Here is a 23,368-nt window from a genome sequence, read left to right as displayed (position 1 = left end):
GAAAAAAGAACAAGAGAGAGGAATGTGGTGAATATGATCAGGCTGCAACAACAACAACAACAAGTAAAAAGGGAGTAAAAAAATAGGGGAAAAAAGATTGGTTGATCATTGCTAAGAGCAAGGGACAACCACTGGACAATCTATGTGTGCCATTTATATTCCTGTGACATCAAGAGAAAGCAAAAACATCACAGACCCCTAGCATGTTAAGTGAGGACTTTCTGGGTTCAAGTTATGGCAAAACATCAACGAGAATTTCACCAGATAAATGGAAATGTATAAAATGTGATATTATCTAGAGAGAGGGCATGCCCACTTCAATGAGACCCCTAAGTTCATTTGAGTCAATGGGATAAATGAGAAATTACAAAGAAAGAAGAAACATTTATCTCATAGGTGTTGGTGAAATTATGGGATTCTCACCTTGAGAATCATTTCATGAGGTGAATTTCAATGAGGTGAACCTCATTCACCTTGAATGAGGATAGAGAAGAATATATCCAAAAGGAAAAGAATAGTTGAAAGTGAGGAAAGAAAAAGGAGCTGGATGTAACTGTATACTGGGATAGTATTGTTGTGTGAAGTCCCCACTGAAGTTCTACTAGGATATCTCATCATGATACAGAAGTGATCCTGTTCTTTCAGAGACAATGCCCACAGAGCACAGACTCTTGCAGGTTCCATCAAGATGGAATTGTTTCAAGTATGAGGTTAATGATAGACTGTATCTATGTCTTTTGTCCAAGAACTATTTTTGCTACATAATCTCAAAGTATTGAAATATAAGTTCTTAGATGAAGAAGCTCAGGACCTAGAGGAAACAAGTATGATAAAAATATTTATATGAAGTTCAACTAGAGTACAGAAGTAGATGCAGGAGTATCTTGGAACCATCTTATACTGACTTACAAGAGCTAATAGTTAAATTTTCATTGTGAACATTTGGAAATTGGCAGATGCTATCAATCAGGGCTTTATTTAGTATTTTTGATTGTCTAGACTTTGAAAAGTGATATAAAATGTTAATAATACAGATCAAATTTTAAAGTATGTTGGAAGTATATTTTTCTTTTCCAGAGAGCTGATTGTTAAACATTTATCAGTACAATAATAAGCGGAAGTGATATTGTTATGCAAGTTTTTTTTTTTAGTGGTTCACTTTGATAGAAAGGGGAAACGATGAATAATAAAGGAAACACATGGTAATTAGATTGCGATCTTAGTCTACATATTGTTTTCTCATTTATTTGAATTATTATTACTTCTTCTAGGACCATGGAGATGATGATGATTACAGGTAGATAAAGATACAGGTAGTATGTATCTAATATTTGACTTTCCCACACTTAATAGTAAGCATGAAATTGAAGTGGGCTGGAAGCTTTATGATAGGATAGAAGAGATGAACTAAACCAAGATTTGAACAAGAGGAGTAAGAAGTAGGCTATATTGAAGTTGTGAAACAATATTTTCATGATGACGTTTTATGATAGGAGTTTTATGATAGGAGTTATTAAGTGTTCCCTCTGATTATATTCTATTTATGATGTATATAGCTTGTTCAGCTCCAGTTCAGGCCTGAGAAATCCACTTGGCCACCTTTTCCCTAATCACCAGTTTCACCTGTTTGTTCCTCAGAGTGTAGATGAAAGGGTTGAGCATGGGGGTCACTACAGTGTTGAGGATGGCCACCACCTTGTTCAGGTTCTCTCCTTCACTCCCTTTACCTGCCCTGACATACATAAAGATGCAACTGCCATAAAAAAGGGATACCACAATGATGTGGGAGGAACAAGTGGAAAAGGCTTTTTGCCTCTCCGTGGCTGACGGGATGCGTAGGATTGTGTAGAGGATATGGCCATAACAAGAGGCAGTGACAGATAAGGTACCCAGCAGACTTACATTGGCCACAACAAAGCCCATCAGTTCCACCAGGCTTGTATCTGCACAGACCAGTTCTAGCAATGGGAAATTATCACAGAAAAAGTGATTGATGATATTGGGGCCACAGAAAGGCTTTTGCAATGTGATACTGCTTGGGATTATGATGAGAAGGAAACCTCCTACCCATGAGGACAGCACCAGCTGCACACAGATCCTTTTATTCATGATGGTAGCATAACGCAAGGGATTACAGATTGCCACATACCTATCAAAGGACATCACAGCTAGGAGGAGGAATTCTGTGGTTCCTAGGAAAAAGTAGAAGAAAAACTGCAGGAAGCATCCCAGTAAGGAGATGGTCTTGTTCCCTGTTAGGATGTTGTTCAGCATCTTGGGAAAGATGATGGAAGTGAACCAGATTTCCAGAACAGCAAAGTTTCTGAGGAAGTAGTACATAGGGGTATGAAGGCGATGATCCATCAGGGTGACAACAATGATGAGGAGGTTCCCTAGCAGTGTGGTAAGGTAGGTCAGGAGGAGTCCCACGAAGATTGGCATCTGGAATTCACAGACGTCTGTGAGTCCCAGAAGAATGATCTTAGTTATAGTGGTGCTGTTCCCCATGCTCCATGTTGGGGTCAGAGAGTCATGGCATTAAGAGGAGAGGCTCTGGGGCTCTGGGATCATATTTGATCTAGAACTGAAGGGAACAGAAGAATGAAGCTTTTTAAATTGAACGATTCCATTATTTTTATATGTAGCAACATCCTCCATCTTACCTTTCACCTTACCCATCTTCTAGACCTCTTGTTCAAGTTTGTGATTTATATGGACATTTTCCTGGATTGAGGATCTTGTTAAAATTTCAACATTGGCTGGGATTGTTAAGGAGGAGTAATATTAAGATTAATAACAATAGTTTGACTGGTGAATGAAAATTTTATAGAAAATCCCTGTCCTTATCATCCTCTCATTTAGAAAATCTGACATTCCTAAGCAAAATGGGTTTTCTTTTTTTTGTTCCTTTTATAAGAAGGGTATTCTCACAAATTTTTGCTTTTTGTTTTTCTCAAGATGTTTGATGATCTTTTCTCATAGTTTTCATTGTTCTAGGACTCCTCTTTTTATGCCATGAATACTATCTCTCTCCAAATCTGATATGTCATAGGACATTCATGAAAAACTTGGGAAGAGATGCCCTCTCTAATTTATCTGTCTAATAATTATTGCTATTTGTAACTCTTAAATATAATGATGATATAAAAATTTTAAATGTGAAAAACACAATTCTATGTAAATTACATATAAAACTGAAGGAAGATAAAATTTGGGCAAATAAGAATGGTACTTTGTTTTCATTGATGCATTTTGAAAGTTATGCTGTATATTTGACATAAAGTTTATTTGGTTATTTTCTCCAATACTAATAAGTATAAAAGTAGCATGTAAAAAAGAACAGTAATTACACTAGGGGAAATAATAGTTAAATGATTAAAGTATTGAATAGTCCCAGGAAAACTGCAATTTAAGTTAAGTTAAGATGATATGTTTGTTAATCATAAAGGATTTATTAAAGCAATAATATTGGTTAATGATTTCATAACTGATCCAGTTGGTAAAGTTTGTCTAATCAAGTTAAGTTTCAGGTCAATCTGCTCAATAGAGCATTTAGTTTTTTTGATAAGAGTGAAATTCATTGTCAATAGAGTATATTAGAGAAGTGGTCAGATTAATTAAGAAAAATAATATAGTGCATAAAATATTTTAGAAGAGACAAAAGTACACATTTAAGATATTGAGAATCTGGGTTGTATTTGATTATGGCTAGAAACAGACCTTAGGTTCATAGAGAAACATAAATTAAATGCTACTCCTTATCCTACAGTAAGTGTTCAGTTGATGCTTTTTCGTTCTTCCAATCACAATAACAATTATAACATCTCAGCACTTTACTTTCTTCTAATGTACATGCTGAGTGCCAGTTGATAAACTGTTTAGTTCTTCCCACCTCATTCAGAAATCATGAATAAACAGCTTTGTGAGAGCTCATTTGACTGTGAAGAAGAGATTCACCATCCCTGGACACCTTAGTATTCTTCCCTTTTTCCAGGGCTCTAACAGGAGGAGAGAAATTTCAGCAGGTGTAAGGTGGGGGTGTTCTGGATGCTCAATCGGCTGTTAATAAGAGAGAGAACCATTCTCTTCTCTCAGTCTAAAAATGCAGTTTTGGCTCCATGTAGAGCTGAGTGAGAGTGTATTGTTCAGGTTGTAGAGGTCCTTTTGAGATGTCCTGCCTGGTGGCCTTTCCCTGTTATGCCTTAAGGAATATTTCATTCTGGTCTGTGCGATTTAATTATTTCTGGAGGGGCTGTGATTTTCCTTCTCTGTGTAAGAATACTGAAAGATTTTACTCAAATCTGATGTCAGAATCTTTGGGTTATTCAATTATAACTATGAAATGGTGCACAGATGAGGTTGAGCAACCTTGTAACAGCATTCCATGAAGATTCCCTGGATAATCAATAAGTTTGCTAGAATATCCAGTATAATAATAATACTTAACAATAATAGGTAAAGTTTATCTAGCATTTTAAGATTTGTAAGGTACTTTACAAATATTTCATTTTATTGTCATAAGGAAGATAAGTAATTCTTGCAAATACTCAGATCACTTTTAGGCTCCTACTAGTACTGCTGATAGTAAGCATTGTACTCAAGAGAATTGGAGGGGACATCTGATTCTCATTGCCACTTCCAGGAGCTAATATGTAATATGTACAACTTAAAAAATCAACTTGTATCTTTTTTTCCCTTTTTGCATCTAGTTTTCATATCTTTCAGTTGCTTTAATTTCTAACAACCCCACCCTCAACTTCATATGTGGTTAGTTAATTAAAATCACATGCCATAAATAACTTCATAGCAAAGAAAATACAGTCTCTGGTTCCCTCCTGCCAGCCAGGCCCATAATAGCATCATCCCCTGATCCCTTCCTCTAAGTACCTTCTTGTGCTTCTAGAGAAGAAACTTGGTGTAGAATGCAAGCATTATTGGGAACAAATCCTTCTTTCCCTCCTAGGTCACAGGGTGACTTTGGCTGATGGAGACTCATTTAGTTTATCCCCAGGTGAACCCCTAGGGGCTTCTTGATAAATTGTTCTTTTACATGTAGGGATGAAGTGTGCACAAAAGGCAGGAGATGTGTGTGAGATATTTGTGGAATAGGCATTCTCTCTGTGGAGCAAGTACTAGTTCTGTAGTTTTTGGGGTGCTACTTTGTTTCTATGGAAACATTGAGGTACAGAAGCAAATGTTGACCCTCCCAGGGTTCTTCCCAGTCTTGATTGGTAGGACTGGGTTCTCCTGAGATTCATTATAACTTGATGATAACAAGGACCCAATCTTATCCCAAACCTCTTGGCTGTTACTTTTTCCATCTTTGGGACTAAAAGTTTTTTCTCTTTGTTTTGATTAAGACATACAATTAGCTTTGAGAAAGTTCAATTGTATAGTATTATATTTGGTAACAATTTGAGAGATTTGGAGAAGGAAGATGACAGACAAGATTATGCCCAGAATCTGGGCAGCGTGGCCATCACAGAGGCTTGGTTGTAATCAGAGGTTGGAAGTACAGTGCATGAGAGTAGTAATCCCAAATAATTTCTGTCAGTTATAGAAAGTGGAGAATTTCACCTTTCCCCTCTTTCTGTATTTTGTTCTGTAAAATTATTACAATGTGACTAGAATTTCCCTAATTTATTTAAAAGTTTGAAATCTGGCATATAGTATACAAGATGTCCCCAAAATCATGCAATTTTAAGCTATTAAATCCTAAAAGTACCCTTGGACCTTTGAAATAATCTGCCTAAGTTTTTTTTCTTTTTTTTTCTTTGCTGAGACAATTGGGGGTAAGTGACTTGCCTAGGGTCACACAGCTAGGAAGTATTAAGTGTCTGAGTTTAGATGTGAACTCAAATCCTTCCAACTTCAGGGCTGGTGCTCTATCCACTGTGCCACCTAGCTGCCCTCCTAAGTTTTTCTTAAAGCAGGATAAATTTGCATTCTTGCCCAGGCATATTCCTAGATTCCTATATTCAGACAATGAGAACTGAAAGTGATCTTGGTGAGCTAATAATTTAGTTGGTTGTCTAATGTATTGCTCCTGTTCCTGAGGATATTTCTTTCTGTTCAAAGAGAAAGCACCTGGACTTTGAAAGTTGGAGAAGATGGGAATGATCACTTGCCTTTCACCAATCTTGGCTCTTTTTCTTAGCCATATGACCCTGGGAAAGTGATTTCTAATTCTGTGGGTCTTGTTCTTTTCACATATAAAATTATGGACTCCATGATTCATGATCACTGAGTCACAGAATTTTAAAGTAGGAAATAACTTCAATCCTATTCCTCCCCCACTCTATTTTCCCTGTAGTATACCCAAGATCTACACATTCTATTGGAAGACCTCCAGTGATGAGCAATCCTCTACTTTTCAGGCAGACTTTTCAATTGTAGGATAGCACTATTCATTAGGAATTTGTTCCTGAAATCAAGCCTTAATTTGCCTTTTTGACCCTTCTCATTACTCCTGGTTTTACTTCCTGAGACTAAACAGAATGAATCTAATACCTTTTCCTCATGGCAATCATTTGTTGTTTAATCATTTCTGATTCTTTGTGATCCCTTTGGGGATTTTCTTGGCAAAGATACTGGAGAGGTTTGCCATTTTGCAGATGAGGAAACAGAGGTAAACCAAATTAAGTGTCTTGCCTAGCTAATAAGTGTCTGAGACCAGATTTACACTAAGGAAGATGAGCCTTCCTAATTTCAAACCCAGTGCTCTATCTATTAGACGTCTTGCTACCTGGCTGGGGCATACTTGATGTATTAAGTCAGATGAAACATTCAATTATCAGATAGACTATCAAGATCACTGGGAGATCTCGCAGTCTAAAATAGTAGAAAAGAAGAAGCATTCATCAATGTCATCAAGTACAAAAAAAGTACAAAAAAAAAATCCAGTAAAAGTACTGGTCACTTTAAGCCCAGTGCTATATTCATTATGTGGTATCTCCTCCAACACTAAGCATTCTTAGATGTAGATTTATGGAAAAAGAAGGAGGAGTTCTTGATTCCAGCCTCTTGAAAGAGAGGAAGCAGAGTTTCTGTCCCAAGATGTATCATCAATTTGTAGATAGTGTAAAACTGGAAGAGATAAATCTCTTCCAATCTAAGAAGTCAAATCTAAGAAGATGAAATTTGATAGAATAACCCTAAATCCTTCATATTGATACAGTTTGAATGTTCTTAGTTCCCCTCCTTCTTCAATATGAGCTCAAAATATCAACTTCAAATATTGGATAAATAGTAATTTATCTAAAAAAAAATCTGAGGTAATTGGTGGACTACAATGTGGTCTTAGTCATTAATCAATGATTAATGTTAGTCAATCAGTAAATTAGTATTTATTAAATGTCTAATATTTGCCAGATACACTGTTCTAAGTAATAGGAATACAGTACTTTAAGTTTCTCTAATTCTGTCTGTCTGTCTCTCTCTTTTTCTTTCTCTTTCTCTCCACAAAATGTGAACATACATACATACATAACACAGTATGTATATGTATTTAAGTACGTGGTTTTATATGTATATATATATATATATTCATGGAATTCTTTTGTGTGTATACATATATGTATGAGAGTATTTGTATTTGTATGTAAGGGGCTAGGAGAAATCCTGTGAAATTGTTGCATATATTAGAATTTGCACTATTTGAAGTTATATTTGTGAAAAATATGGTTATTACTTCTTGCTTAATAGCAACATGAAGTTCATTATCTGAACATTATCTAGCTGTATACTTCCCCTCTCTTGTCACTCTCATTCCACTCTGCCTCACTCCATATCACTCACACATACATACATAAATATGCACATACACATTATAGTATGCTAATAAAATGTTTAACAATTCTGTATGTGAGACATACTTTTAAGTTTAATATGTGTTATTGACATTTTCTCCTTCACTTTCTTAAGTCTAAACAAACAATATATAACAATAAATCAAGTTCGGATTTGTAGCATTTACTGATTTCTGAAGGATAAATACTCATTCTGAAAATTTAACAACTAGCCCTTGAAAACCAATGTGAGATAACTCCAGTACATCTTTCTTAAATATAAATATAATATAGTGTACATATATGTATATGTGTGTCTATATATGTATATATATAAAACACATGAATAAGATATCATTATGGTATAGGAAATGATGAATGATGAATGTAATAAGTATAGAGAAGTATGGAAATATCTGCATGACTGATACAGAAGTAAGTATAGCCAAAAAAATCATACACGATAATTTAAATGGAAAGAACAACCACAAAAATTCAAAGTGAATTTTAAAAATTATAAACAATAAACATACATCTACAGAGATATGAGAAGAAACCCTCCCTCTATGTAGAGGTGAGAGACTCGGAAGTTTTTTACATTGCATGTATTTTCAGATTCTTTTTAATGTACTTTTCAGTTATAACTTAAATATATATAATACATATATATGTAACTATGTATATCAGTTGTAACTGATATATATACTGATTTTTTCCTTCTTTCTCTTTCAGTTTCTCTGTGTCTCTCTGTCTTCCTCCCCTTGTCTTTATTTGTACTGTGGACTGGCTCTCTGGAGGAGGAGGGGGAGAGATATTGTGGAAAACTATGATTATATAAAAAAAAACCATCAATAAAAACTTCTTTCAAAAAAGAAAATCATTGTAAACTTGTACAACATAATATCCAGATGCTACCCAATAATGAAATAGTGACAAAAAACCCACCATTGTCTCATGCTTGTGAAAAGGAGATGGGTATTCTTAAAGTGACATTTCAAAAGGACCTTCTGGATTTTGATGGCTCAAATCCAACTATTAGGTGAATTGTGTCAGGATAGAATAATTTATGAAAACTACTATCTTTATAAATGCCATGAATGAATACATTTCCCAAAATATTTAATAGATAATATAAAAATAATTCAGGATAATATAAAAATAATTAGTATGTGCTATAGCCACTAATGTGACAAAGCTCATAGGAAGAAAGGTGAGATACCTAAAAATCCTTCTAAAAAGAGTTCTTAAAAACCAGCATGGCAAAAGGAACTTGAGATAACTATAGAAGACCTGTGGAAGACACTTGAAGATTATATCAGCACTTAGCCAGTGTGCAGAGCAGAAAACGTCAGTTAAAGAAGCATTCAGAATGGAAAACAAAAGAGAAAAATATATCAGAAATTCTTGATCCCCTTACTTAACAATTAAAATGAAAGTCTAAAGGTCGGACAAGGACAAGCAGTGCAAAGAACAAAATAAACAAATCACTGTTAGTCAGGAACTACATCACAGAGATTAGGAAGAAAAAAAAATAGAAGAGAAAGTAAAAAATAGAGGATAAAGAGATGCCCTAAAGAAGACAAATGTGGAAAATTTTTGCTTATCTATATGATCACAATGAAGGCCAACACAATAAAAGTGCAAGTTGGATAAAATGTGAAACAGAAAAGTTTCATGTGGATGAATATAATAGATGACACAGCATGTTTATAGCAAAAAAGATGATTAAAATTATAGCTTTTCTGTCAAGCTGGAAAGTGGCAATGGGTGTGAGGATAAGATCTATGATTATTGGCTTAAAGGAGTCTCAGTGACATATGAATTACTAGGAGAGTGCCTTATCAGCTTCATCACCAAAAAAAGGCATGATCCTATCTTAACAGAAAGCATAAACTATGTATTACCAAAATATGAGAATATCAGTAATTTCAAATATAGGCCTTTCTTACTTGCTTCTGTACTTATATAAGCATTCATGGCTTGCATTATTATTATTATTTTAAAATCTCTAAACACTTACAATTAAACAATATAGTGACCTAGAAGCCAAAAGGGCTTTACTGATTTCTGAAGGATAAATACTCATTCTGAAAATTTAACAACCAGCCCCTGAGAACCAGTGTCTGATAACTCCAGAACATCTTTCTTAAATATAAATATAATATAGTATATATATATATATGTATGTGTGTGTATGTGTCTATATATGTATATATAAAACACATGAATGAGATATCACTATGCTATAGGAAAAAGTTCCAAATGTATAAAGAACAATTTCACTGATTATTAAACAAGCCATATGAAAGCATCTTTATATTTTGTCTTAGAATAGAAACTCTATGAAACTAGGCAACATCTTGTTTGCTTACATTTGTATCCCCAGCTGAAAGAATTGATTCTTTCTCACTCATATTAATAACCAATTATTAAATTAAGATTAAGGTTTTTCCTTCCTATTTCCTCATTAAGAAACCAGTCCCTTTAGGTTATTCAGTCTCTGACATTGCTTATAGATGAGATAGCCCAAGTTCTCAGGATATGTGCTTTTCTATTTTGGTTGATAGATGAATGAAAAGAGAGAAGATAGATGGAGAGAGAGAGAGGCAAAATCAGAGATAGACAGAAAAAGAACGTTTATTAAACATTTAAATTCCAAGCACTGTGCTAAGTGCTGTGTAACAAATAAAAGTCCGAGAGACATAATTTCTGGGTAATTAATTATCAATTTAATAGGGCTAGAAAATAATATATTACAGTCAATGACCTTCTCTTGTAAACCAAAAATACCCTACATAGTACATTAAATGTTTAAAAAGCCTTTGGAAAATAGCCTGTACTTGAGGGTAAAAATCAGCCATCTATCAACCCTATCCTCTCTTCATTTATTATCTTTATCTATCTATCTATTTATCTATCTATCTATCTATCTATCATCTATCTATGTATCCTCCCTTTCTCTGGAAGCCCCATATCTCCTTATGTGGAGCTTCTCTGGAAGCCTCTCTTGCTTCATTTGCGCATACTTCATAGATCTCCATCATTATATAAAAGAACTACTTGGTTTCTTTTGTAGTAGCTCTGATTGAATGCAGGGGGGACGGCAAAAATAGTAATTAGAGGAGATCTCCTTTTCTAGAAGAATTAGAACAGACTTTTTAGAAGAGATCTCCTCTAATAACTATATTTGTCCCCCCATCTGTATTCTTAAGGTCACACACTCTTAATAATTCCCTGAAAATTTCCTGCTTGGTCATTGAAAAATTGATCTTTTTGGTGGACTGCAGTCTATTCCTAATATAACCTAAGTTGTTTTCTTCAACTTCCCATGACCATTCAATGTCCATCTCTCAGCAATATAGTACAGTGGAAAAAATGCTCAATCTGAAGTCAGAGAATCTGAATTTGAATTAAGTAGTTGCTGAAAAACCTTGTGTGATCTTGGGCAAATCGTGTAACTTCTTTGATTCCCAAGTTCTTGATCTATAAAAAGAAATTGGACTTAATCATCAAAAGAGATGGTCTCAGAGGTCCCTTCATGCTCTGAATGTTCAATCCCATGATTCTTTGAGAATCTTATAAAAGAATATAAAAATCTATTGAACAACAACAGCAAAAACTTCATTTCTCAATTTAAAAAGTTTAAACTAGTGAGTCTGCTCCAAAAGCCTTGATTGAACATTTTCCGATAATTTCTTTCTGTCATCTTGGTTTATTTCCAAAGTTCATCATTTCCACCACATGACAAATATTCTCAAAGATGCTCCAGCTTGTAACTATGCTTAAGGCATCTCCTATGAGAAAGAAATTAGGAATCATATTCTTCAATTCAAAAGACACTTACTATTCCCTCTTACTTAGGGTACAAAACTAAAAAGAAAAATGACCTGACCTCAAGAAATTTGCTTGATGGGAATGATGTCACCTTTTCTTTGATAAAACAGATACAAGTTAATCTGAGGAGGAAAAAAGAACTAATATCTGGAGGAGGGGATAGATTTGTGTGATACAGGTGACACCTGAGTTGAGAGCTGAGACATGTTACAAAAGGAGAAAAGGAATTGCTGTGTTCCAGGTTTGGAAGAGATACCTTTGCAGGAAGGCAAAAGATGGAATTTTTGGGAGAATCATTACTAATAGCATTTATTTCTATCACTCTTAAAAATCATTGAACCACTCCAAATGAGACTATTTTTAACTGTAACTGAGAATGATTCCAACTTAACTAACCTTCTACTTCATGAAATAAACTTCCTTCCCTCTTGATTTTAATTTATGCAGATACATTATTTAAAGAGATAATTTTTTCAATATATGTTTATTTTACCCAATTGACCATATCAATTTTGTACATTTTAAATCATAAACTCACAGAAGGTAAAAACAATTTGAGTTACTTTAGATGAGGTTTTAAAAACATATACAACATGATGATACAGTCAAAAATTTCAAATGCAACAGTAATAACTGGATTTGTTTTAAAGAATTATAAGGAAGAAAACCACACTTAGGCTGCAGGAACATAGGAAATGGACAACAACATGAAGAAAGCACAATTGTGGTGTTGACTTTGCTGTATTCTATGCCTCCTGACTTCCATGGATCTAAAAAATCATCAGGGTGAGAATGGTAGGAGACTTTTGGGGTTTAGTATGTGTAAGAAGAATTGAGGGCATTGTGTTCAGAATAGCTCAATCTGGCAGCTGATCCAAGTGAAGAGAACAAAAAAAATCTGGGTTAGGAGAGGAGGAGATACCTAGGACAGTGATTTTAGGGAAACACAAGAGGTTGTGGCACCTCTGGAAAATTTTCCTAGCTGGCAACTCCATCTCAAACCTGGGAAATCCACTTGCTCACCTTTTCCCTAATCACCAGTTTCACCTGTTTGTTCCTCAGGGTGTAGATGAAAGGGTTGAGCATTGGGGTCACTACAGTGATGAAGAGGGCCACAACCTTGTTCAGGTTCTCTCCCTCACTGCCCTTACCTGGCCTGACATACATAAAGATGCAACTGCCATAAAAAAGGGATACCACAATGATGTGGGAGGAACAAGTGGAAAATGCTTTCTGCCTCTCCTTGACTGAAGGGATACGTAAGATTGTATAGATAATGTGGCCATAACAGGGAGCAGTGACAGATAAGGTACCCAGTAGACTGATATTGGCCACAACAAAGCCCATCAGTTCCACCAGGCTTGTATCTGCACAGACCAGTTCTAGCAATGGGAAATTGTCACAGAAAAAGTGATTGATGACGTTGGGACCACAGAAAGGCTGCTGGAATGTGATACTGCTTGGGATTATGATGAGAAGGAAACCTCCCACCCATGAGGACAGCACCAGCTGCACACAGATCTTTTTGCTCATGATGGTAGCATAACGCAAGGGGTTACAGATTGCCACATACCTATCAAAGGACATCACAGCTAGGAGGAGGAATTCTGTGGTTCCTAGGAAAAAGTAAAGGAAACCCTGCAGAAAGCATCCCAGTAAGGAGATGGTCTTGTTCCCTGTTAGGATGTTGTTCAGCATCTTGGGAAAGATGATGGAAGTGAACCAGATCTCTAGAACAGCAAAGTTTCTGAGGAAGTAGTACATAGGGGTGTGAAGGCGATGATCTATCAGGGTGACAACAATGATGAGGAGGTTCCCTAGCAGTGTGGTAAGGTAGGTCAGAAGGAGCCCCACGAAGATTGGCATCTGGAATTCACAGGCATCTGTGAGTCCCTGAAGAATGATCTCAGTTATTGTGGTACTGTTCCCCATGCTCCATGTTGGGGTCAGAGAGTCATGGCATTAAGAGGAGAGGCTTTGAGGCTCTGGGATCATATTTGGTCTAGAATTGAAGGGAACAAGAGTAGAATGAAGCTTTTTATGTTGAAAGATTTCATTATTTTCGTATGTAGCAACATCCTCCATCTCACCTTTCACCTCATCCATCTTCTAGACCTCTCGTTCAAGTTTGTGGTTTATATGGGTATTTTCTTACATTGGGACCCACATGGACCTTATTGTCAGAGTATTGGTGTTGACTTGAGTAGTCAAGTGGAGTGATATCAAGTTTAGTAATAACAGTTGGACTGATAAATGAAAAATTTTTTAGATTAAACCCTTATCACTCCTCTTAGTTACAAGACCTTGACTTTCTAATGAAAACACATTTTGGGGGGATATTTTGTTGTTGTTCTTGTTATTTATTTAAAAAAAGAGTATAATTAACAACTTTTTCCTGCTTTTTTTCCCTCTCAACTTGCTGAATCATTTTCCCCTTGTTCCATCATGCTACAGGAATATTTTCTTAATTCCATGACATTCTCTCTCCAAATCTGATATGTCAAAGGATATTTATGAAAGATTTGGGAAGTAATGCCTCTCTAACTTTTCTGTTAATTGTTGTTGCCTGCTATTTGATGTTAAACACAATAATGATGAAATTAAAATTTTAAATGTGAAATGCATAATTCTGTTCAAATTATAAATAAAACCGAAGGAAGAAAAAATTGGGCAAAAATCCATTGGTCAACAAGGATTTATTTAGCACTACAATACACTAGGCACTATGCTAAGCACTTGGGATCCAAAAAAAGATAAAATATATTTACTGCTCTTAAAGAATTTAATGGGAGAGAAACATGCGAACAAATTATAGGCAGGATAAATTTGAACGAATCAATAGAAGGAAAATACTAGAGTTAAGGCAGATTAGGAAAGGTGTCCTGTAGAAAGCTAGATTTTTGCTGAGACTTGAAAGAATCCAGAAAAGTTAGTAGGTTGAGATGAGGAAGGAGACATTTTTAACATGGCTGGCATGAAAATGCTCGAAGTCAGGAAATAGAGTATCTTGTTTGAGGAAGAGCAAAAAAGTCAATGACAGTGGGTCATAATGTCTGTGGTGGAATGTAGTATAAGACATGAGAAACCTGGGAAAGTGGAGAAGGAAGTTAGATATAGAGGGTTTTGAATGTCAAATAGAAGATTTTATTCTTTATTCTGAAGGGAAATATTGAGGTATATTCAGAAGGAAAGAGATGATCAGAGACTTTTCAAAAATCACTGACAAACTAAATAGAGGTTGGTCAGGGTAGGAAAAGAAAGAACTGTGGTAGATAGATCAATTATCAGGCTATTGAAAAATATTTTATTTGATGCACATTTGTTTGACACATGATACAACTGGAGATAATTTGATCTCTAATCTCTAAAAATCCAAGAGCATTATGTAAATATTGAATAATAATTATATACAGAAATAATAATAAAATTATTGAAGTATTAAATACTTTCAGGGGAATAATAATAAAATAATTTTTTCAATGTCTCTTTCAGAGAAAATATGGTTAAATGTCATTTCACTATTCTAGAAATGATATTTGTCAATGATTTAAAAAGTAATGGTAGATCAGATAGTAGATCTGACATCTTTAATCATCAAGTTTGAGGTTGAGGTTAACCTAGTCAGAAGGATTTCTAGATTTCCAATAGGAGTAAAATTTAGTGTCATTAGAATAAGCTAGAGATGTGGTCAGATTAATTTTAAAAGATTACATACTCTAGGAGACATTTCAAAGGAGACAAAAGTATACACAGATGATGAGAATCTGGGTTGGATTTAATTATGGCTAGAAACAGACCTTAGGTTCATAGAGAAACATAGACCAAATGCAAGTCTTCATCCTAGAGTTCTGGGGAAAGAGCACTTAAGAGAACAATCTGAGAGTACGAGGGTTCAAGAAATGCTTTTTCATTTTCATTCACCACAATGATGATATGATGGCACCATGGTTCAGCAGATATGCTGAATGCCAATTAATAAACTGATTAGTTCTTCTCATCTCGCTGAGAAATCATGAATAAACAGCTTTTTGAGAACTCACCTGACTGTGAGGGTGTCACCATGCCTGGAATCCTTGGTATTCTTCCCTTTTTCCAGGACTCTGACTGACAAGATGAGAGTGTCCAGCAGGTACAGTGGGTTCTAGATGTCAATGGGCTGTTGATGAAAAAGAGAACCCTTCTCTTCTCTCAATCTAAAAATGCAGCTTTGGCTCTATGTAGAACTGAGTGAGAGTGGATTGTTCAGTGGAGGTTCTTCAGTGGAGTCCTGAGATGCCCTCCCTGGGTGGTCTTGCCCTGTCATACCTTAAGGCACATTTCATTCTGGGTATCTGTGGGAGGGGCTATTGTTTTCCTTCTCTGTGTAAGGATACTCAGGGATTTTAATCTTTGGGTTAATTAATTGTGACTGTAACATAGATAGGGTTGAACAGTTTTGGCAGAGCAATTCATACAAATTCCCTTGATGATCAACAAATTTGCTAGAGTTTCCACTGTAACAACAACAGATAGTTAACATTTATGTACTGTTTTAAAATTTGCAAAATCAAATTATGATTATTATATTTTACCCTTATAACAACTCTGGTAAGGGGAATGCATAAATATCCTTTTTTTTGACAAATGGGAAAAGTGAGACAGACAGAAGTTAAGAGACTTGCTCAGGATCATACAGAGAGTAAGTATATGAGGTAGGATTTGAACTCAAATTTTCTTGACTTATAGATTAGGCTGTATGGCTTATTAGACTCCAATCTACAAGACAGATTTTCTAAGGTCACCAGGCAACCTCTATGTTGTTCCCTATTCACCTTAAAATGGGCATTGAGTTTAAACTACCTGTCACTGGACAAATGTTCAGATCACTTTTGGGGTCTACTAGTACTGCTAGTAGTAAGCACTGTATTCAGAGTTGGAGGGGACATCCGATTCTCATTGCCAACTTCAGGAGCTAATATATGATACATAGAATATAAACAAAATCAAATTGTGTCATTTTTTCTATCTCTCAAAGACTTGTTTTCTAGCAACTCTATCTTCAGGTTCATATGTGACTAGTTAACTAAAATCAATCCCATAAGTAAATTTATAACAAAGAAAATACAGTCTCTGGATCTCTCCTGTCAGTCAGACCCATCATCGCATCATCCCCTAATTTCTTTCTCTAAATGCCTTCTTGTGCTTCCAGAGAAGAAACTTGGTGTAGAAATAGACAGGAAGAGTAAACATATTCATTCTGACAACAAATCCTTCTTTCTTTCCTCCTGGATCACAGGTTGACTTTGGCTGATGGAAGCTTATTTAGTTTATCCCCAGGTGGACTCCTGGGAGCTTGTTGATAAATGACTCTTGTACATGTAGGGATGCATTGTGCACAAAGGGTGGGAAATGTGTATGAGATATTTATGAAATAGGCAGTCTCTCTGTGGAGCAAGTACCAGTTCTGTAGTATTTGGGATGCTACTTTGTTTCCATGGAAACATTGAAGTATACAAGTCAAATGTTGACCTTCCCAGGATTCTGTTCCTCATTCTTGATTGGTAGGACTGGACTCTCCTGAGATTCATTATAACTTAATGATAACAAGGACCCAATTTCATCCCAAACCTCTTGACTGTTATTTTTTCCAACATTGGGACTAAAAGTTTTCTCTTCTTGTTTTGGTCAAAACATAACATTAGTTTTGAGAAAGTTTAATTGTATAGGTATTGCATTTAATAATGATTTCAGAGATTTGGAGGAAGAAGATGGGCAAACAAGATTATGTAGCGTTTTTGGGTAGTGTGGCCACTGGAGCTCAGTGTATGAGGAAAGTTAGACCTGTACTGTTTCTGAGCAAAGTATTATAATATGAGAATTTCACCTTTTCTCCCTTTCCAGGTAACATATCTGTATAACTATCTTAATGTGACCAATAACTCCCAAATGGATTTATTTTATAAGTTTGGTATATTATACAGGATGTCCCAAAAATCTTATACAATTTTAATTTTTTTTTTTTTTACCAAAACTTACCTGCTTTTCCTAAAGTAGGACAAGTTTGCAATTGAGTCACAAGCAATTTCCTAGATTCCTACACTCAGACTATGGGAATTGAAAATGATTTCATGATCCAATAATTTAGTTATTTAATACATTGCCCTTGTTCTTGAGGGCATTTCTTCTCGTTCAAAGAGAAAGTATCCAGACTCTGATAGTTGAAGGAGAGTAGGAATGATCACCCTCCTTCCACCAATCCTAGCTCTTCTTATCGTTGTTCATAACATTTTAGGAAAGTGACTTCCATTTCTGTGAGTGTATTCTTTTCACCTGTAAAATTATGGACTCCATGATTTATGATCACCAAACCACAGAATTTTAAAGTGGAAAGTGACTTCTAGTCCTATTCCCTTTTCCCTCTTAATTCCCTCTATAATATACCCAATATGTGGTCACACACTTTCTATCAGAAGACCTCCAGTGATGGGCAACCCCCTACCTCCCAGGCAGCTTGTTCAACTTTTAGGAATTTGCTTCTGACATTGTCTCAATTTGCCTTCTTGACACTTCTCCCTACTGCTCTGGGTTCTATTTTTTAAGACCAAACAGAATAAATCTAATTCCTGTTCCTGATATCTGAAGGGCTATCTTGTTCTCTTTGAGTCTTCAAGTTTTTTTAAAGTGGTCCTAATGTGATTTAGACAAAAGACCGTTTTATCATACTGATTGCCTTTTCCAGAATGTTCTCTGGCGTATCCCTTCCTAACTTGGGACACTCCAAACTGCACATAACCCTCCAGATGTAGTCTAACCAAGACAGGGCCTAGAGGTTGTATCACCTAATTCCTGACACTGCGCTTCTCCCTGGTTTCCTTCAAGTTTCAGCCAATGTGCTTCTGCATGAACCCTTTCCTGATCCTCTTTAATCTTAGTGCCTTCCCTCTGACTATTCTCAATTTATATTGTCTTTATCTTTGTGCATAGATGTTATTTCTCCAGTTAGCATGAGTCCTTGAGAGTGGTACTTACAGTACTTGGAACAAGTTGTTATTGTACAGACTCCTCCTTGTGGTCCCATTTCTTGACAAAGATACTGAAGTAGCTTGCCATTTTCTTCTTTAGCTCATTTTATAGATGAAGAAGCTGAGGGAAATAGGATTAGGTGACTTGCCCAGGGTTACACAGCAAGGAAGTGTCTGAGGCTAGATTTGAACTTTAGAAAGATGAGTCTTCCTGACTTTAGGATTGGCATTCTGTCACCACACCATCTGGCTGCCCAGGTACTATCAGACTCTTAATAAATGTTTACTGGTTGACTATTGATTAATCAATTTGTTGAGTAAAAATTGTTTGCTTTTTGGACTTTCTTTATATTCCAATTGTTTAGCACAGAGCTTGAGAAATAGTAGGCACTTAATAAATGTTTGTTGGTTAACTGATTGATTAATGTAGCCCAAGACTATATTTCAGTCCATTCATACCTTTGGATAATTCTCCAGGAGTAAAGCCAATATGACTGAGGCATATTCAATATATTAAGCTAGATGAGATCCTCATTTATCAGGTAGACCATCAAGATCACAGGGAGTTCCTTTCAGAGCTACAGAACCTTGCATCTGTTCTGGGGTGGCAAAGTAACAAAAAGTTGGAGAAGGGGGAAAATGAAGCATGGCTGGGATCTGCCTGAAATAGTGACGTAGGAGAGGCATTCACCAGTGTTATCAACAGACATTCATCCAGAGCTTTAGAGTTTTCTCTATATTTACATATTTCATTGGATCCTCACAGTTACCCTATTAGCTGGGTTATTACTATATCTTTTTTTTAGATGAACAAACAAGTTCAGAGGAATTAAGTGACTTGCTCTTTGTTACAGACCTACTAAGCCTCAAAGTCAGAATCTAAATCCTAATTTTCTTTTAGAAAAAAATGGTTTTTTTTTTTAAGTTTTATTGATACTCTTTTTTATATTATAAGTTCCTAATGGTTTTATACCACCAAATAAAATCCTCTTTTGTAACAAAAATCATTATAGTCAAGCAAAACAAATCAATATATTGTATGGCTCATTCTGTGCTTACACTCCACCACCTCTATGCAAAGAAGCAAGTGACCACTTTAGTGTTAATCTTCTATAGTCACCATTTTACAATGCATTGATGAGAATTCTGAAGTCATTCACTATTATTTTCTTTTTATATTAAAGTGGTCATCATATCTATAGCTCTCCTGTGAATTCAGGTTTCTCTGACTTCGTGTCCAGTGCTATATCCCCTATGCCATAATGTCCCTTAATATTAATCTTTTCAGATCTAGACTTCTGGGAGAAGAGGGGGTGATTCTTGAATTTAATCTCTGGTAAAGAGAGAGTATAGTTCCTGTACTAAGGTGAAGCATAATCAATTTGTAGATGATGCAAAATTAGGAGAGATAACTAACACACTCTCTATAACTGAAGCTAGAACCATAAACATTTTGACAGGCTAGATCATTGAGATGAATCTAAGAAAAAAAAAAGAAAAAAATTTAATAGAATAATTGTCAAGCCTTACACTTGAATTCAAAATCTCAACTTTAGGTGTTGAAGAAGGAGTAAGTATAGTTAGTACTTTTCATGAAAAAGATCATGCTCTTTGAAATTACAATTACATAAAATATGGCCATTGCTTCCAATCCAATGGAAGGAAACATGTAATGTGAATTTGGGTACATGTGACTACTTCATGGGATTCATTATTTGTATTAATTGGGGTCTAGTTCTATACACATACACAAACACACATATACTATACATGTATACATATAATGTTGTGCTGCTATTTGCTTAGCAACTGGCTCTCTGAAAAAAATGCATTCATACATTGTTAAGTTTGATCTGTATTATTCATATTTTATATATTGCTTTCTTAAGTCTAGAAATCAACAAAATAATAAAACAATCTCTGATTCTTAATATTGGTTAAATTCTTTTAAAATTATTGATATATTTTAGTTTATGGAATAAAAAATAGTTTTTTAAAATAAAAGATAATTGAACATGAAACTGCAAATTTATTATGTGCAACTTGTCATTTCTTTAAATAAAATATTTATCATGTAAGTTCTTCCCCTCCCCTATGCCCATCCTAAAGATGGCTACCATTACACACACACAAAATCATTCTATTAACACTTCAACTTTCAGTTCTTTCTCTGATTTCAAATAACTTGTTCCTTCATATGTCCTTTGCAGTTAATTTTGGTTAAGTATTGCTTGATTTCTGAGCTATCAATGTTTTCATCAAAAATTTAACAATTGGTTTAAAATTTTTTGATTGATTTAAATTTTATTTCCTCAGCATGAATAAAGTGTTCAAAATCCTAGTTAAAAATCATTTGACAATTGTCAATGCTGAAAAATTACCCGTGCATATATCTTGTAAATAAAAAGCTATAATAATTTTAAAAAATCATTTGAGAATTATACATCCTATATGAAACTGTGCATAGCCTTTGATCCAGCAATACCATTGCTAGACTCACATTTTAAAGAAATCCAAGAAAAAGGAAAAGGACTTTTGTGTACAAACATTTATACACCAGCCCTGAAATCAAGAGGACCTGAGTTCAAATGTGACCTCAGAAAGGCCTGGAGAGACTTACACGAACTGATGCTGAGTGAAATGAGCAGGACCAGGAGATCATTTTATACTTCAACAACAATACTATATGATGACCAGTTCTGATGGACCTGGCCATCCTCAGCAACGAGATCAACCAAATCATTTCCAATGGAGCAGTAATGAACTGAACCAGCTACTCCCAGAGAAAGAACTCTGGGTGATGACTAAAAACCATTACATTGAATTCCCAATCCCTATATTTATGCCCACCTGCATTTTTGATTTCCTTCACAAGCTAATTGTACAATATTTCAGAGTCTGATTCTTTTTGTACAGCAAAATAACGGTTTGGTCATGTATATTTATTGTGTATCTAATTTATATTTTAATATATTTAACATCTACTGGTCATCCTACCACCTGAGGGAGGGGGTGGAGGGTAAGAGGTGAAAAATTGGAACAAGAGGTTTGGCAATTGTTAATGCTGTAAAGTTACCCATGCATATAACCTGTAAATAAAAGGCTATTAAATAAAAATAAATAAAATTAAAAAAAAAAACAACTCTCAAATGTGACCTCAGATACTTAACACTTCTTAGCTATGTGATCCTGGACAAGTCACTTAACCCTAATTGTCTCAGGGAAAAAACATTTATAGAAGCTCTTTTTATTGTGGCAAAGAATTGGAAATTGAAGGGATGCCTTTCAATTGGGGAATGACTGAACAAGTTTTGATATATGATTGTGATGGAGAACTATTGTGCTATAAGAAATGATGAGACGAATGGATTCAGAAAAACCTGGGAAGACTTATATAAACTGATGCAAAGGGAAGTTAACAGAGCCAGAATATTGTACACAGACACAGCAGCATTGTAATGATGATCAACTGTAAAAGACTTAGCTACTCTGATTAATATTATGATCCAAAACAGTTCTGAAGATCCCCTGATGAAAAGTGCTCCCCCCTCCAGAACTGATGAATCTGCAGATTGAAATATTTTTTCACTGACTTTAATTTTCTTGCTTTTTTGTTTTGCAACATAATTAATGTGGAAATATATTTTGCATGTATTCACATGTAAAATTGATACCATATTGTTTGCTTTCTCATCATACCTACTTTTTTTTTTGCTTGCCTTCTCAATGAGTAGGAGAAGAAAGAGAGAACTGAGAATTTAATTTTTTAAAAGGAATGCTTAAATAAAGTATATATATTTTTTAAAAATTAGACATTCTACTTAAATTTAGTAGAGTGTGGTTGAATTGGGTCATCCTAATAACAAAGTAGAATGATCCAATCCAATCACATGACCTACTTGTGGTTTCCTACATACAATAACCCATCTTTCTTCTTCATGCTTTTGTACTAGCTGTTCCCTATGCCTGTTCCTCCTAACTTCTAATCTTTATTTTCTTTGGCTTACTTTAAGATTCATTTCAAGCATTAAATTCACTATGAGATCTTTCTTGGTTTGTTCCTCCCCACCTTCCCTCAACTGCTGGTTTTATCCCCTCTAAGTTTACCTTTCAACTATTTTGCATTTATCTTATTTGTTTTTTATTTCAATATGCCATTTTCCTCATTAAAATGAAAGCTCCTTTAAGTCAGATAATGTTTTTGCATTCTTTATATCCTTAATACTCCAGGTAGTTCATGGTACATAGTAAGTGCTAAATGAATGCTTGTTGATGGATTATTCTTAAGAGGAAGAAAGGAAAGTTTTGCTTAAAGTAGGACTTCTTAACTTGAAATCTATGAAGTTGCTTAAATTTTTTTGATAACTATTTCATTATAATTGGTTTCCTTAATAATCTAGTATAATTTTTGCATTTAAAATCATTATTCTGAAAAGGGGTCCAGATTACCAAAGAAGTCTATGACACACACACAAAAGGTTAAGAACCTGTAGGGTATTATTTTATTATATTTTTTAGAAAACCTTATTTATCAATATTGCTGAACTAATTTTATATGGCTAGAAAATTATGTAACTTAAAAGACTACTGTAGAGGTCAGGCTGACCCCAGAGATACTCCAGGGAAGCTAAATGATTAAAAGGAATGCTTAGGTCCCACCCAGTGTTTGTTTTTGTTACACTCAAAGCTTATATTTTGTATTTCCCAAATTACCTTACTTGCTGATACATATTTTAATCTATCCTC

The 23,368-nt window shown here is 35.0% G+C and overlaps 2 protein-coding genes across 2 annotated transcripts; both read right to left on the bottom strand.

The window, feature by feature from the left end:
• Positions 1 to 1,572: 1,572 nt before the first annotated feature.
• On the bottom strand, positions 1,573 to 2,508 carry LOC100930300 (olfactory receptor 49-like). Its single transcript, XM_023499481.2, has one exon. It carries the CDS (start codon positions 2,506 to 2,508, stop codon positions 1,573 to 1,575), a length of 936 nt encoding a protein of 311 aa, XP_023355249.2.
• A 10,109-nt stretch (positions 2,509 to 12,617) lies between these two features.
• LOC100930036 (olfactory receptor 49-like) lies at positions 12,618 to 13,554 on the bottom strand. Its single transcript, XM_003755857.2, has one exon. The coding sequence runs from the start codon at positions 13,551 to 13,553 to the stop codon at positions 12,618 to 12,620; it is 936 nt and encodes a 311-aa protein (XP_003755905.1). The 5' UTR covers position 13,554.
• Between the last annotated feature and the right edge of the window lie 9,814 nt (positions 13,555 to 23,368).

This window comes from Sarcophilus harrisii, chromosome 2 (genome assembly GCF_902635505.1).
Source record: "Sarcophilus harrisii chromosome 2, mSarHar1.11, whole genome shotgun sequence".
In the NCBI taxonomy this organism is placed as follows: Eukaryota; Metazoa; Chordata; class Mammalia; order Dasyuromorphia; family Dasyuridae; genus Sarcophilus; species Sarcophilus harrisii.
Note: the sequence above shows the minus strand (reverse complement) of the source record. Positions and strands in the feature narration are given on the sequence as shown.

Excerpts from the sequence above, each read along its gene's own strand:
- LOC100930036 (XM_003755857.2), bottom strand. The coding sequence starts at position 13,553 with ATGGGGAACAGTACCACAATAACTGAGATCATTCTTCAGGGACTCACA.
- LOC100930300 (XM_023499481.2), bottom strand. The coding sequence starts at position 2,508 with ATGGGGAACAGCACCACTATAACTAAGATCATTCTTCTGGGACTCACA.